The sequence below is a fragment of the Saccoglossus kowalevskii genome, chromosome 2, assembly GCF_978046115.1.
Source record: "Saccoglossus kowalevskii chromosome 2, keSacKowa6.1, whole genome shotgun sequence".
Classification (NCBI taxonomy): Eukaryota; Metazoa; Hemichordata; class Enteropneusta; family Harrimaniidae; genus Saccoglossus; species Saccoglossus kowalevskii.
In genome coordinates, this window is record NC_140642.1 from 887,404 (window position 1) to 904,027 (window position 16,624).

The 16,624-nt window shown below is 38.0% G+C and overlaps 1 protein-coding gene and 1 long non-coding RNA gene across 2 annotated transcripts in view; one reads left to right on the top strand and one right to left on the bottom strand.

Annotated features, from left to right (window-relative positions):
- LOC100368501 (exonuclease 1-like) overlaps positions 1 to 16,624 on the bottom strand; it is a 76,223-nt gene that overhangs the window by 3,160 nt on the left and 56,439 nt on the right. The window contains exons 11-13 of the mRNA XM_085507698.1: positions 16,185 to 16,425; positions 15,009 to 15,837; positions 13,962 to 14,010 (exon numbers count right to left, since the gene is read on the bottom strand). Of these exons, the coding sequence (XP_085363824.1) occupies positions 13,962 to 14,010; positions 15,009 to 15,837; positions 16,185 to 16,425 (1,119 nt within the window). The remainder of the gene's footprint in view (positions 1 to 13,961; positions 14,011 to 15,008; positions 15,838 to 16,184; positions 16,426 to 16,624) is intronic.
- On the top strand, positions 978 to 1,845 carry LOC146748045 (uncharacterized). The gene is made up of 2 exons (XR_014931011.1): positions 978 to 1,020; positions 1,683 to 1,845. It is a non-coding gene; the product is annotated as an uncharacterized LOC146748045 (long non-coding RNA).

Below are 16,624 nucleotides of genomic sequence, written 5' to 3' on the forward strand. Positions count from 1 at the left end.
AAAAGCGGGACCTGGGAGCTTCCAGGGAATGGTGATGGTAGAGAAATCTGTCCGCAAAAATGCCCAGAATGCCTATGCGCAGGGACCCTTGTGGTCGTTCGGGCTGGGTCAGCAAACCAAGTCTGACCCGCTACGACTGGACCCAACCTAAAGAGACCCTCCTCAATGGATTCAGTGTCTCTTAGGTGGTAGTTGATAAAGACGTGTGCCTGGCACCCCGTCCTGAATCCCTAGTACGGTTTGGTAGCAACTCCGTGCTTGAACCGGGCAGAGAAGCGATTCCTCCTGATCCTGTGGGCAGACAAAATTTGACAGCCGGAGGATGACGATGAGTGAGGATCGTGTCCTGGGATTTTGGTTCTTGGCGAGAAACCCAATTCGTGTCTTTAGCACAAGTTGATTGTCCATAACGGCAGTACATCATCCGAGAAGGACAATGTCCCCAGCTCTGGCCGACGCCTACCGAAGGCGAGGGCCAGTAGGAAGACAATTCTCCATGTCAAAAATTTGAGTGGTGCTGATCGAAGAGGCTCAAAGGGTGGTCTGCTTAGAGTGGGCAAAACAACCGACAAGTCCCAGTTGGGCGGTTCTCTTGTATGGGGTCTCAGCATCTGGAAAGCAGTAAATAGTCTCCTATTAATAGGACAATCGCACAGCAAATGTGATATCCCAGAGTTCAATGCGTTTTGTACCATCCAATATACACTATCTTCGCACGAGGGCGCAATTTCAAATTGAAAGAAAAACTAGCATACACGCTATCAGCATTCTATAACCTCAATTGACCCACCAGCCTCATTCCCAACTTGATACTGGGATTCTCATTTTTTTGATGTATTTGAAGTTTTTTTATCCGGATCGTTTTAACTATTTCAATAAATAGTTGTAGACTATAATTGATTATGCGAAATTACTGCATTTTTGGTGGTTTTTGGCCTACTCCTCTCACTGTTATGTTAGAATTACCGCGAGAGTGCCTCCTCTGGATTTTCAACATGGCGGCTCATAATGTTACGTTCGGTAAGTCCTTTTTATTTTACGTTTTACACGAAAAAAAGCAATTTTTAGAAAATAACGTTCAATTTCTTCAATTGTTGGCGCCTTTTTTGTTGCAAAAATGCTGGTCGTGAAAATGAAAAACGTAATTTTGTTGGGGATTTCGAGAGCTTTACAACGATATGTAGATCGACCATATACATGTTATGTCCCTCATAGGAGTAGTGAATAAAGTATCATAATGTATTTTGTCATTAATTTGCATACCATACATTGTATATACACTATTGAGATACTATGGGTATAGGGAAAAAATGAACATTTTCCATGTATCTGTTTTAGATACCAATGCATTTCATTAGTTTCTATCAATATTATTTTCTGACATATTATTCATAATAAATTATGTAATATTGAAGTGAGAATATACTAAATATAGTTAATAACAAATGATTTTCAAAAAAATGTGCCACGCCCCCCTCCACTTGCCCCATTTCTCCAGTAAACGTGACACGCATTGATGTGTTTGAAGTTGAAGAATTAATACCTAGAAAATAGTGTCATTACAAATTTGACAATTTAGGCTGACTTTAGAATAGTTTTACCAAGTGTAAATAATAATTTATTATGACAGATTTTTTATATTAAATATTGAGATTAGTAATGCATCTTGTGTTTTGTTTCAGATCTTTTGTGCTGAACTTACCATGAACAGTTTGCATGTGACGAGTGATACCTGGCTTGGTTTTATATACAACATGGAGATGTGATGCACATAGTGTGCATTTGTATTCTTTGTTTGTGCCAAATAAAATTACAAATGTGATTCAGCAGAATCCAACAAATTCACTTCAGTGTGTTCAGTGTATTTAATTTCAAATGCTAGTGAAGCTGCTTCAAGTTTTTTATCAAGTTTGTTAAGATCATCCTTTTTAGTAACTTGAAGTAACTTTGCTGAATGATTTGCTTCTGATCATTAATTTCAACCTTGGCATCAAATTGGTCGACCAGTTTTGATTTATATTGCTTCACATCATGTTTTTAATATTCAGATAACTTTGCAAACTTTTGTATAAATTCCAGTTGTTGGTCGATCTTTTGAGCCTCGTTGAAGAGCTTGTCAATTAGTTTACCCACGTTTCTCAATTTAGCATGAAGGTGATCCATAGTGTATTCATTTATGGGGTCATACTTTATAAGAGGATGATTACTCTGACCATTACTTTTTTCTTCTGCCCATGAATTCATATCCGCAAGAGTGATAGACATATCCCATTCATGATTTGGATTGTGACATTTATGAACTGTAGCCAAACATAAATTGCAGAAAAAACTGGTACTCTTTCTCTGCAAGACCAAACTTTTATCCGTTTCATCTCCTTCCAGTTTTCTACAGTATTTCATCCCCTTTATACCATGTTGGGCAAATTTTTCAGTGCATGCCAGAACAGGAAGAATATCAAGTTCTATCAGTGCATCACTCTCTGGGGCATTTATAATGGCAAATGGAATGCGGCTTGCATCAGACTGTGGATTTGGATCTCTACATACTTCATTACCATTATATTTTATCAGACGTATAGCACCACTGATGGCAAATACTTTGAAATTTTGAGACACTCCCTTGAAGTCTTGGAAAGTGTTGCCACCCTCACCTACAACTATTTCTAACTTCTGTCTCATTTTCATCATCAAGGTCATAATCCAATTTGTTTTCAGTCAATATGTTGAGGACACTTCTCCAAATCTGGCCTTCAATATAATGAACAAACCAGCCCTTTTTATTTTGAGAGGCAGTTTCTGACACCATATTGTGGAACCATTTCAAATTATTTCTCAAAGTAGTTAATCTGGGAATTCTTGAAACATTTTCTTGTGTTCTCAGAGATTTCTCTAAATCATCATAGTCAGTTTCAGATAGACCGCCCCCTAGATGGATAAACATGTGTTCTGCTTCAGAATCATTCCGTAATTTAGTGTCATCTGTAGTCTGATCTAATTTCTGGGAAGATGGTGCTGCTAATAAAGCCAATTTAACAGAAGGAGGCAAAATATCTGATGTAATGGCTTCCTTGAAAAATGATACAGATAATACTGATTTGGCAAATGCTTTATCTTTATTTAATCGTAATTGCCAAAGGGCACTCTCATCAAATCCAGACAACTTTTCACCTACTGCCTTGTGCTGATTTAAGATTTTACTGATGTACATGTAGGCTCGACTCCCAGTGGCTTTCTTAGAAATTGCTGATCTTTTCGTGCTAAATAGAACTGCAAGAGAGACTTCCAAATATTTCTTTGAATCATCCCATTCGTGACCCTTTAAATTTTCCAGCAAATTTCTCACCACTTGTCTTACTTGAGATGGCCCTTTTTGAATGATCAAATCGGAAAGTTGCCCTATTTCATTAGCAACAAGCGATCTCGCCTTCATCAGCTTAAATCTGTGAAAAGCACGGCTGGCAGTCATTCCCATAACGAACAAATCATTCGACGCGATAGCATAAAATCGCCTACAAACCATTCGAAGTGAGCACATTGTTTTAACTTTCTCAAACTGTGAACTATCATACTGTCATTAAAAAAGCAACAAAACCCGAATATTCGAGTCAAAATCTCGGAAGAAAGATCAGAAAGCGAACGACCTTGGGTGTCGATGACAACATCGGCGATCGACTGAGCAGTTGAAGCCGATTTCCCCACGTGATTTTGCGGCTAAACTTTCCTGCTTGACTCTTTTGAATGCTCTTGGCATGATTGTGTAGGAATACGTCCAGAAAATGTGATATTGGTACAATAAATCGCACGATAAGCACATGGAAGGCGAACACAGAAACAACTCACGAGCTAAAAACTGTTTTTGCGCAGAACGATGCCAGAATTTTCAGTTCTGCGCATAGCAATATGCATTGGTACAGAACGTGTTGAATTCTGGGTAAAACCTCGTACCGTGAATCGACTAGTCTTGTTCCCGCACGTTCTCAATGGTGGGGGACAAGGCCGACCTGCAGCCAGCGATCGGTGCGTAGGACAAACCCACTTCGTCAAACAAGTGGACGAAGGAGCCTGCTACCTGGCCAATAGAGGGATGGTATGGATCAATCTCCTTTCCGCTACACCAATCAGTGTATGCTCGCAGCCTAGAAATGTAGGCCGCGATGGTGGAATCTCTGTTCGCCCTAGCCAGGACGTTAGCAGCCCGCTCAGATAAAGCTTTGATATGGTAGTCCCGAAACTAATGCGGGGCCATATCCTTGGGCTTGTTCGTCCAATAGATGTGCTCTCCAACCCTGGGGGGAGGCATCTGTTACCAGAGTCATACTTGCAGCGAGTGGGCCCAAGGGGGCCCAAGGGGGCCCCCTGTCCGAGGTTAGTCAGTGACAACCACCAGGGCAGGGCTTCTTTCACTTGGTCCGAGATCAAACCCGCCTATCTAGTTCCTATAGGAGAGCTCAGCGTTGTAATAATAAGTGTTATACCGGGCGGCTGCGTAGTGCGGCCTGGGGAACCACCCTTCAAACCAAGATCATCATTCCGATGATCCGCATTAGTTCTCGGAGGGACACTGAGGGAACGCTGACTAGGCGTTGAAATAGCTATACCAAGCTTACCTCTGTGTCAAACTCCATGCCCAGGGACACCAAGTGCGTGTTGGGTCGAGATGGGACTTGCCGATTTACTAAAGAGTTCAACTGGTGAAGTAAATCCTGTGTTAGCCTGACGTGTTTGGCTAATAACCCCTTGTCCGGGTTGTGTAGTAACCAGTCGTCTAGGTATGGCTTGAGGTGTACCGACATTTGGTGGGGGGGGGGGGGGGCACCCAAAATTCAAATACTTGGCCCAGCTGGGCGATTCAACTCGCATTTGGTCCCGCGCAAAGTGTTGCATAAGATTTAACCCCACCAGAGGGGCTGTAGTGGCCAAATGCGAGATGGTCATATGCTTTATCCAAATCTCACGTAAACGTATTGTATAATCAGTTCTGTGACTTGCGCCGTCTAGTGGCAATACTTTGGTTTTTGACGGCCATCTTAGATTTGAAGAGTTATCATTGGAAAGACAACGCTGTCGAAGGTTGATGTATTTTTGACTCAAATAGATGGAATCTCAGCGTTAAAGTGACACAAATAGAAGCGATTGAGTTCCAAAAATCAGTGTTCCCGGGTTAGCCGATCAGTTTGGTACGATTAGAAATATTTTATGTTTGTATTGACACTTTTTCAGTGAGAAAACCATGTGTTTTTGCAGTCTATTTTTAGATACTACGCAACACTTATCAATGAGACACGTATTTTTGTACATGAATTTACGATAGTTTTATCATTTCTATGATTGACAAAGGATATTATGGGAGTTAACGTATTAAACAGCATTAATGCTGGCCCTGAGGTAGATACGAAGTAGATAATATGGTTTGTGATTTATTATACCTGAAACGTGTTATGTTTATTGAATTTTGTTGTTTGCTATATATTTAGAGACAACATTGTGAAGTTGTCTGCTTTAGTTAGTTTAATGAACGTCAACGAAAAGGACATTATATTAAAAATCCTGTATTTGTTTCTTACAGTTAATGGGCTAATGGGCCTTTGCCAATTGTATGTTGAATTATTGATGTGATGAGTTATTTAGATTAGGATTGAATAAAAGATCCACATTGTTTAAGTTCAATTGGTTGTAGACTTATTGACGATGAGCACTACCCAGGGATACCAGGATGGTTGAAGTTATAAGACACCTTAATAGATATAGCATCCAGCCACTTCAGGGGCCTTAAACGTTACTTCCTCCGCGGCTGACCAACGTCTGCTCATCAACACTGTTTGCGCGCCCTGCGTCCCACTCCGCGGACAGAGAAAGGTTACTTTGTATCCCGACGCCTGTGATCCCATAAGCGATGAAGCAACTGTAAGTGGTCGCCTTAGGATCAGGGGTGGGGGTATTTACATTGTATCACTAGGATCGTTTATACTCCGTATCACCCTAAAGGCGTGGCTCACCGAGTTGTTACGGATGGAAGACTCTGAGGGGCCGCCCAAGGGATCGGCTGTATCCAACGCGAGCGAATTGTGTTAATTTTCCTTTCCATTTTAAATATGCGAGAGAGAGCGTGTTCGACCATGCGTTTCATGACAGGGTCGGTTCCCTCTGGGGACACCCATGGGTCGGTAAGAAGGGAGTCAAAACCGACAGCGGAGACTGGACAAAAGGGTAAATTCGTTACCGTTGTACCATTACCGTGTGACGAACCCTGGCCGTTGGCATTCAGTGCCCGAGGCTCCAGGGAAGACCCGGTGCAATTAGCCTGAGCCCCGGCCTCCCCCAAAATAGTGGGAGAGCCGCGGCCGGGAACGGGGGGGGGGGGGGGGGGGGGGGGGGGGGTCCCCCTGAAAGAGACGCGTTTCAATGCAAACGAAGCTTTCGTGGAGACAGCGCGCTCCGACTCCGTCAGAGACATTTGCCCCGACAGTCCTTCGACCAAGCCCCTCAACTCGGAGGCAAACCCGGCACCGTGCGAGGAAGGATCCACAAAGGAAAAACCTCCAGGGGCACAGCCTTGCTGTAGCCGGTAAAACACTGGATGCCCTCCGATTAGTGGGGGGGGGGGATATCGGTCCGTCCACTGTCGGGCCTCCTACTCGACGTCCCGGTACGCGAAGCACCGGTAGCCGAGCATGAGAACTTTCCACTCATGCCAAACACGCAACTCACTTTAACAGATTTTTACTGGACGTGCGACCTTGCTGTGAAAATATGAGTGTCGCGGTCAGTCTCAGCGATTTTGATGGCTCTGAAAAAATATATCTCAGAATTCCAGTGAACAAGCCATGCATGGCACAGTTCCTGTTAGTTATCAAATTTAAGATATATAATTTTGTTTACAGTAATATAGCTGGAATATAATCATGTCAGGAATATGATTTTTAAACATTAAAATGATTGACATTTGTATCTGATCCTCAAACAAGTACTTGTCCATATTGAGAGATATTGCTCTGAAACAGCATTCAAAATCAGCCATTTTGAATACAAGTACATATATTTGAATATAGTCAGTCGAAGCATTTCATAGATATGGCTCTTGAAGCCCAATCATTAAAACAAAATGGCCGCCAGTCAGCCATTTTGAATCCAATCTGAAAAATAAAATGACGTGCATCAGGAACCTGTAATGTCAAATGTATGTTATAAGATTGAACAAAATCCATTCATAAAATTATGCAAGAAATGCTTGATATTTGAGGATTTTTTTAGCACAAAAATGGCCACCTTTCGGCCATTTTGAATAGCATTGTCAAACCAATATATTTGTCTATCTATGACATGATGTATAATGAATATTTAAAATTTGAACATAATCAGTCACAGCAAGTCACAGATATGGCACTAGAACCACATTCATTAAAACAAAATGGCCGCCATTCGGCCATCTTGCATCAAATCGTGTAACAATTTGACGTGCATAAGTATAATATCATGTATAATATCATGTATAATATCATGTATAATATCATGTATAATATCATGTATGATGTATGTGTGAAGTTTGATTGTGATTGGTCCAGGCATTTCTAAGATACAGGTCCGGACGCACGCAAGCACGGACGGATTAACACTTAAGTCCTCGTTTTCGAACTGCGTCCGAACAGGGACTAAAAATACACGCCTTCAAGGCAAAGACCCCAAACCTCGCACGCAGCCAAGGCAAAAAACATATCGGATGCAGGCTCTATGCTGGTAAATTCTGAATATAACCACTGCACAGTTGACTCAAAAATGAGGATACCAAGAAACGGCAGCAAGTCCTGGTACTGTCATTACATCTATTCATTTCTAAATATGTAGATCAAGCATAAAATGAAGACGACATGCATTAGGGAAGCGAATTACAGTAGTAAAAGGTGACGTAACGCAATCAACAAGAGATTAAGCTACGACGCCCGGGTTTTATTTCTTTGTTGTGAAAAATGCTACACACAAAAGGGAAAACGACACAAGGGTAAAAATGACAAAGAAAACTTATCCTACCAGCTACAATGTCAGATGCCGCCCAGCGGCAACAACCCAAGCTAGAAACCTGGACAGGAAAAAGCAAGCGATCCAGGCAAAGCTCCCTAGATTTCTTCTCCATACGAGGTGGAGATAAATCAGAGTGATAAGCCAGGCATAATGGCACCGCCATATGGCCTCGGTCATGTGGTTCGTGACGCAAGGGAAAAGAATCTTGGGGTCATGGGGCTTCCCCTGACCTAGATTCTATCTCTCGGTCATTGTCAGAATCGGTGATAAATGCCTACTGTTCAAAATAGTCATTTTGACTGACCAGAGTCTATAATGGGAAATTGAACGTAGTGAATTGAGCTATGTCTGAGGTATTTTATCCTGAATTTGTAAGAGGAGATACATTTGGCTCAAAGCTATTCAAAAATCAGTTTTTTGGCTGTTGCTATGGCAATGGTGGGCCACATTCCCCCCCCAGATTTTTTCTAATAACTAGGGTGAAGGTGTGACATACCTGTCACGCTTGAGCGAAATCGGCCAAGCCAGAAAAATCACAGAAGAATTAAACTCCCTTACCGCAAAGCTACTAGTTTTTTAAATAAAAGATTTCACAAAATTTTGAAACACCAGTAATTGCACTACATAGCCACTGTGAGTTCTCAAGTTCAAGAAATTTTAACATGAACAGTCGGAGAATGTCAGTGATATGGCTCCAAAACTATCCACTAAAACAAAATGGCTACCATTTCGAGTCTAATCTGACAAACAAAGTGACATGCAAAGTTTGATCAAAACTTTTGCACAACTGATTATGATCAAGAATTGCTTAAATGCTTGATATTCAAAAAATTGTAACATTAAGGATTAGATGCAGGTTCATGGGCACTTGAAATTTTTGTTTTTGCTTTTTCATTTTTGATTCTCTGAGTAAGAAAAAATCAAAGAAAGCTTAGAAAGAACTGTGCTGAGAGTATTGACGACACAATAAAAATTAATTCAAAATTACTTGTATTTTAGATATTGATCGAAAAGCTGAAAACTAATTATGTAAATCAGGTAACTAATATGAACACATTTGAATGTAAAACTAATAAGGTCTGCGTAATGTAATATCTATGTACCAAGTTTTATTGAAATGTGATTAGAACAAAAAAACTATGAATATTATTAGAGAATTAATATGAACAAATTTCAACCCAAAATTAATCGGGTCTGTCTATTGTCCTAGAGCATTTATGTACCAAATTTTATTCAAATGTGATGATCAGTAATTGAGATATCAGTGTTAATTAAGTGATTAATAAGCATAAATATTTACCAAAAACTAATTAGGGCTCTGCATAGTGTAGGTTCATTGAAATGACGATGAGTACTCTTTAAAAGTATCATTAAAAATCGAATTAGTGGTTTTTTATACATCAGTGGAACATTCATGGAAAAAATAACTAATTATGCAAATTAGATAATTAATATCCACAATTATTTACTCTAAAACTAATCAGGTCTGTGCATAGTCCTAGAAGATAGATGTAGCAAGTCTCATTGAAATATGATGATTAGTACTTGAGATATCAGATGAAAAGCTGAAAATTAACTAATTATGCTAATAAAGTAATTAATATACACAAATATTTACCCCAAAACTAATCATGTCTCTGCACATTTTTTAAGTAACTATGTACCAAGTTTCATTGAAATGGGATGATCACTACTTGAAATATCAAAAGCTGAAAATTAATTAATTATGCAAATTAGGTAATTAATATGTACTGCGATAGTTTTTTCTAGAATGAAGGCAGCATTTACAGTTCATTCAAAGTTGCGTTGGGATTACGTTGATACAGTGTAACAATGTCGGCGTCGGTGATCTACCAGTGCGCAACAGAGCCAAAATAGAAAGCATGGTCATTTGAAAACTGCTATTACAAAACTGGGGGCGAAAGTATTCAAAAATCATTTTTTTGGATGTTGCAATGGCAGTGGTGGGTCAGAATTTTTTTTCCAATTAGTGACGGTACAACCTACCTGTGAAGTATGAACAAAATCAGCCGAGCCGAAAAAATCACAGAGGAGTTAAAAGCCGTTTGGGGTCAAATGAAAAAAGATATCAAAAATTCAAACACTAGTAGTAACTTTGTGCCCACACTCAAGCTGAGCAGAATGAGGTATGTCTGAAGTGTTTTAACCTAAATTTGTAGGAGGCGAAAAAACAGCTTTTTGGTTGTTGCTATGGCAACGGCGGGCCAAAATTTTTTTCCAGATTTTTGCATCTAGGTCCATAATGTCTGATGTTTTTAACAAGTATGAACAAAATTCGCCCATGGATGACTGAAATCTGGCTTGGAATGGCAGAAATGCTTGATTTTGATTAAACATTAAAATAGCCATCATTCGACCATCTTGAATCTGATCATCGAACAATTACATGTGCATAGTGCGACAGGATGCATGACATATATATACAACATTTGAACATGATTGGTCAAGGCATGTCAGAGATATTCATTAAAACAAAATGGCCACCATTTTTTTTTTTAACAAGACATGAAATGTCACAGTCCTCGTTAATTGATTATAAAGTTGTACAAGGAACATCTGCAAACAGGTGAATAAATATGTACTCTTTGTGGTTACAACTCATCATAAAGTGATTTCCGATGATCTAGTTTTGTACTGACCACTAAAAACTTCCACTGACCCATGTTCAGAATCTCAGAGTACACAAGTGCAACAAACTATCTGTCATACATGTATACTTGCTCAAGAAACTGCATTCATAAATCTGAGTGAACCTTGATGTACATGACTTCTTTGTTAATCAGGTCTTAGTATATTACCAGGACCTGGGTTTGTTTCAGCATCACCACTGGGCATCAGAATCATTCTCATGATGTCAAATACAATTTGTTATTAACACAGTAAGGTTTATTATTTAAAATGTATTCATCGTACATAGAACAACATCTGTTAATTTAAACAATTGTAAAAGCTATGTTTTCAGAGCAAGTAAAGGTTGGTCTGCTCATAACCTTCAATGGAGAAGTAACAATAATTGTTTGAAGTCGTTTTAGTGCAGTGATATTATTGCATTTCAATTATTAACGGGTATAAAATACTGTAAACCATTTAATTTTGACTTCTAGATATATTCAGGATTTAATGAAATTTGTGTACAACATTTCAATAAAGTCCCTGACACTCCGTGTTGTAGGAACCCAGAAAAAATTCAGTTCACAGCACCACTGTAAAAAAAAAGAAGTTTAAAATGAGTATAGTCAAAGATATACACATGTGGGTTCATAAGACATATGTACCAATCTGAGTTGGTTCTAGAGATTAGTATCACAAGATTTTACTCTCCGTGATTCAATATCAGTCCTATGCATAACGCTGTGTTGATCAGGCGAACTAATTGACAATGGCCCTACAGGTATCGCTATGAAATCACAGTAGTTTTGTATTCTTCTTGCATTTCGGCCTTGGAAAAATACTTGTTTTTGAAAGTGGCCGAATTCTTAGAAGAAAAACAGAAACTATTTTTTTTAGTATGAATTCTAGTAACTGAAATGCAGGATTGAAAAAGAACAAGACAATACGCAAGATTGATAAACCTTCAGCGAGCACTCCTGAAATTTCAGATCATCGGTACCATGTTCTTGGATACATTCAATGACCTAATACATAAAATCACATTTGTTATTGCTCAATCACTTGACCCTGTATGGCACAAGATTGCAAGCTTCTATCATAAAATTGGGTTATTTATTTGATGCAACGAAACATGCATTCACAGCAGACGGAAATTTGTTTGAGATATTACTGGATTTTTGTATTCAGTTTTCCATTTCAACCACCATCATCACTTAGTCAGCTGTGATCGCGCATTGGGATACTGACTGTGCATAAATGCAGTGTAGTGTCATCAGCAGACCGATTGAGAATATTTTGCACCATTACGCCATTTCAAATATCATATTTATTCACAGACAACAAAATAAAGATTTTCAATAACAAAGTTTTCCCACAGTTGATGATTGTATGGCAATTACAAGGCTTCGCCAGTTTTACTTTGGAAGAAGTTGAAAACAGGTAACAGGAAGGGGCTACATGACTACACCTTTTTTTTTGAATTTTAATCAAGCATGATTTTTTTAATTTTTTTTTTTATTTACAAATGTCTATTTCAGGGCAACAGAAACAAAAACAATAAATGTGTAGGTAGACATTTTAACAATTGCACAATTAATATTGAATGAAAACATCATTACCGATATAAATCATAATTAAAAATAAGATCACATTTAATTTAGTCAGTTTTCATAATGAAATGCATAATAACATGTACTTATAAATTTGAATAAGGTTCAACAGCCTTTTCATTTAGTGCCAGTTTATACACCATAAAACCTCTGGTTTAGGTGTCACACTCAGAAAAGAGTGAAAGGCCTTTGGTTCATAGCATCGCGAAATGTTGGAATTGAATCCCCCCAAAAAATTCACATACTGTAACATGCATTATTTTTTTTATAATCTTGTTGATAACGAAAAGTTAAGTATGTTCTAAAAGAAGTTTCGAATAAATACAAACACAAATACATTGCTTAGTGGTTAGTACCGGTAGCAAATGATCACAGTAGCACAATCTGATCATTCTGTGTTTCGCAAGTGAATAACTTACTTGTTTTCGAAGTATTGAAATTGTTGATTATTATTCAGTAATGATTATAATAACGCACACAAATTTAATTCGTTGAATTTTTATAAATTGGAAGTAATATTCAACTTAGTTTCATCGTAAATGAATGATTTCGGTCGAATGTAAATGCTCGAAGCGTTAAGACATCCGCCATGTTCTCATTTACAGGTGGCTCATTTAAATATGTTAATGACGGTTCAGTGACCTCGTGGTGAACGCAACGCGGTAGTAGATTTACCGATGTTCTAGCAAGATCTTTATGCTTTGATTTTGACGGTGAAAACGGCATGATTTTTTTTAATCAAAAAATTAGTTGTTTTCAAAATACAACATTCAAAGAATAATTTAACATTGTTCCCAGAAATAACAGCTCATTGTCGAAACGAAGCTTACCCATTCGGGCTATTCACAATAGGTGTCAATGACTACGGTAAAATATAAATTAGACTCTTTTAGGCGCCAGAAGTGAATGAAATAACTAAAATATTAAAAAAAAACTAAAAAAAAAAATGACGAAAAAACGCCGGACGATTTCATGGTCCGTTGCAGACTACTCGAACGACCGTCCATACACGTGTTGTCACTGCACATCGGCCATGTTGAATCGCACGAGATCGGCAAAATCTTCATTACAACTAACAGTTTAATGCTCACAACATAAAAATACGAATATAATCATAGGCAACCTACTATTATATAATGAATAAGTTGATCGACACAGAGACACCCCCCCCCCCCCCCCCAGTTGTGTATAATTCGGAAATCGCGACACAAGCAAAAGACCGGATAACGATTTACTTGAAACTATGTCCCCATGAATTAATTGTCCGTGTACAATAATTTGACAGGGTATACAATTTACAAACTAGTTTCGTAAATTGGAGACAATTGTTTGCTTTTTTTGCTTTTCACAAGAATATAAAGCTGGCAATCATCATAATATTCACGTCTGTACGTACGTCACGGAATGTACACCAATCATACCCCAAAATACATTCAATTTTGCTGAAACTGGAGAACTTACCTTTGCAAACACGTCTCTTATGTCGCCTTCTTGAAGTTCTTGAAATCAAATAAGGTTACTAGTTCTTCTAGTAACTAGTGAATGAGACCACTGAGCCGAACAGAATACATGTATAAACAGTACTATAATAAATTGCATGCAATGGAGAAATCAGGCTGCGCCTGAACGGGGACTAAAAAAGTACTTTATTGAATATATTCTGCATTGTTATTTTCTAAAAAACACGATGATAAATGAACTTACTTGCTGTTTTTCTAGAACTTGAACTTTTGGACAATCCTTGACGTTTAATCTGAAATGAAATACATACATGTATGAAACAAAACTTTGTGAAAGGTGATATAAAGTCTGATAGTGGAAAGGGATAATAACATGCATAGAATGAGTGGAACTTGAATATGACAACCATAGTACACCTGTACAGTGGAAAGGGATAATAACATGCATAGAATGAGTGGAACTTGAATATGACAACCATAGTACACCTGTACAATGGAAAGGGATAATAACATGCATAGAATGAGTGGAACTTGAATATGACAACCATAGTACACCTGTACAATGGAAAGGGATAATAACATGCATAGAATGAGTGGAACTTGAATATGACAACCATAGTACACCTGTACAGTGGAAAGGGATAATAACATGCATAGAATGAGTGGAACTTGAATATGACAACCATAGTACACCTGTACAGTGAAAAGGGATAATAACATGCATAGAATGAGTGGAACTTGAATATGACAACCATAGTACACCTGTACAGTGGAAAGGGATAATAGCATGCATAGAATGAGTGGAACTTGAATATGACAACCATAGTACACCTGTACAGTGGAAAGGATAATAACATGCATAGAATGAGTGGAACTTGAATATGACAACCATAGTACACCTGTACAGTGAAAAGGGATAATAACATGCATAGAATGAGTGGAACTTGAATATGACAACCATAGTACACCTGTACAGTGGAAAGGATAATAACATGCATAGAATGAGTGGAACTTGAATATGACAACCATAGTACACCTGTACAGTGGAAAGGGATAATAACATGCATAGAATGAGTGGAACTTGAATATGACAACCATAGTACACCTGTACAGTGGAAAGGGATAATAACATGCATAGAATGAGTGGAACTTGAATATGACAACCATAGTACACCTGTACAGTGGAAACAAATGAAAGTGAAAGTGTATACAATGCAGGTATGGTAGATTAGGATGCTATGAACATTAGTAATGATGTAAGACTTTTCCCTTTCAAGACATTCATACTTACCCCTGAAAAACTGCTCTGTGATGATGGAAGGCTACCCTGACTACACATCAATTCTTCAACATCTAAATTGATAATATCAGAATACTTTTCCCCTCCAAGTGATTCACCAGATCTGAGACTGCAGTTCAATGAGAGCTTCTCTTCTTCGCTATCTTCAGTACTGTTTATACTTCCTGACATATTAATACCACTGTCATTTTGTAAGTGTGTTACATGCAAGTCTGCATCAGGTACAATTAGTTGTGGCAAACATATTAAGTCATCATCAGCATTATATTCTTGTGAAGCTCTCTTGACTTGTTTAAACTGTCCATCCGCTTCTCTTGAATTTTTAAAAGGCATTTTTGAAAAATACCCCGATTTCTTTTCTCCTTTGTTCCACTTAAAAGAGCTAAGCCTAGAAAGTAAGCTCTTAGACGTGGATAATTTTTCTTCATCGTTCTTCTTTGCTTTTTCATCATTCGCTAAATAAGTATTTGTAGTCATGGCAACATCCTTTTCATCATCTGCAAGTTTGTTATGTTTTACAATATTGTTAGTAACATAATTATTAATGACACCAACTTGTGTTTCATGATGCTTTAAATTATTTTCCCCTTTTGTAAATATAAATTTGTTCAATGAAGAGTTCACAGCTTGGTCATCTTCATTTGTGACACAACAACTTGACGTTTCAGCTTCCATTTCTTCTTCATCTTCCCCCATAGTCACATCACTTTGAAGTGTTGAGTCTTTTTCATTATCCACCAAGGCATTGAGAAAAGTTTTCTCTTTTTTTTCTATTACAGTTGCTTCAGGTGACTTTGTACACAGATTATTCACAAAAAACCTATTAAAATAAAACAAAATATTTAATAAACTCCAGTTATACATTGTATTCTGCAGTGAGAGTTAAGTAATTGAATATAAACAGAACCACAGAACAAGCAGATAGGGACATACTACTCTGTGGAAGAAGATAAAGTGTGAGGTGGTAGAAGGACCAACAACATCCACAGTTTGGTATACAAGAAGTCAAGTAAACATTATTGAAACTGCACCAATGTACACATGGCCAACATTATTGCTATTTGAGGATAATTATACAAGAACTGGAAATTGATCTTAAATCATTTTTATACGAGGCGCACATTTCAAATTTTGCTGCATCAATTTTCATCAACAAGTTAAACATACCTGCTCATTTCAGTATTACTGCTTCTTAGTAGGTTCTCTCTTCTCTCAGATGACATTCTTCTATTGAATACAGCAAATTTATTTCGTATCTTACCGTTCTTAGTCGGAGATGGTGGTGGTTTGGATACTGGAATTACTGGTACATTAGACACTTTAATTTGTGGTTTTGACTCTATAGGTGTCCCTGAATATTGCGATTTCAACTCTTCCATATAATTATCAGGTTCATCCAAAGTGTTATCTGTGAAAGCATCAAACAAAGCCCAAAAATAGATAGTCAGAACAATCAAACATCAATGTTATCAGCTAATAACATCTGATAATATGAGAGAAGACTCAAATACCCAATTATTTTTTTTTTACAGCTCAAGCATGAAAATAAAACCAACTCGACTACCAATTATTTGTAATTTACAAAACGTGCAATAAACTCATAAGAG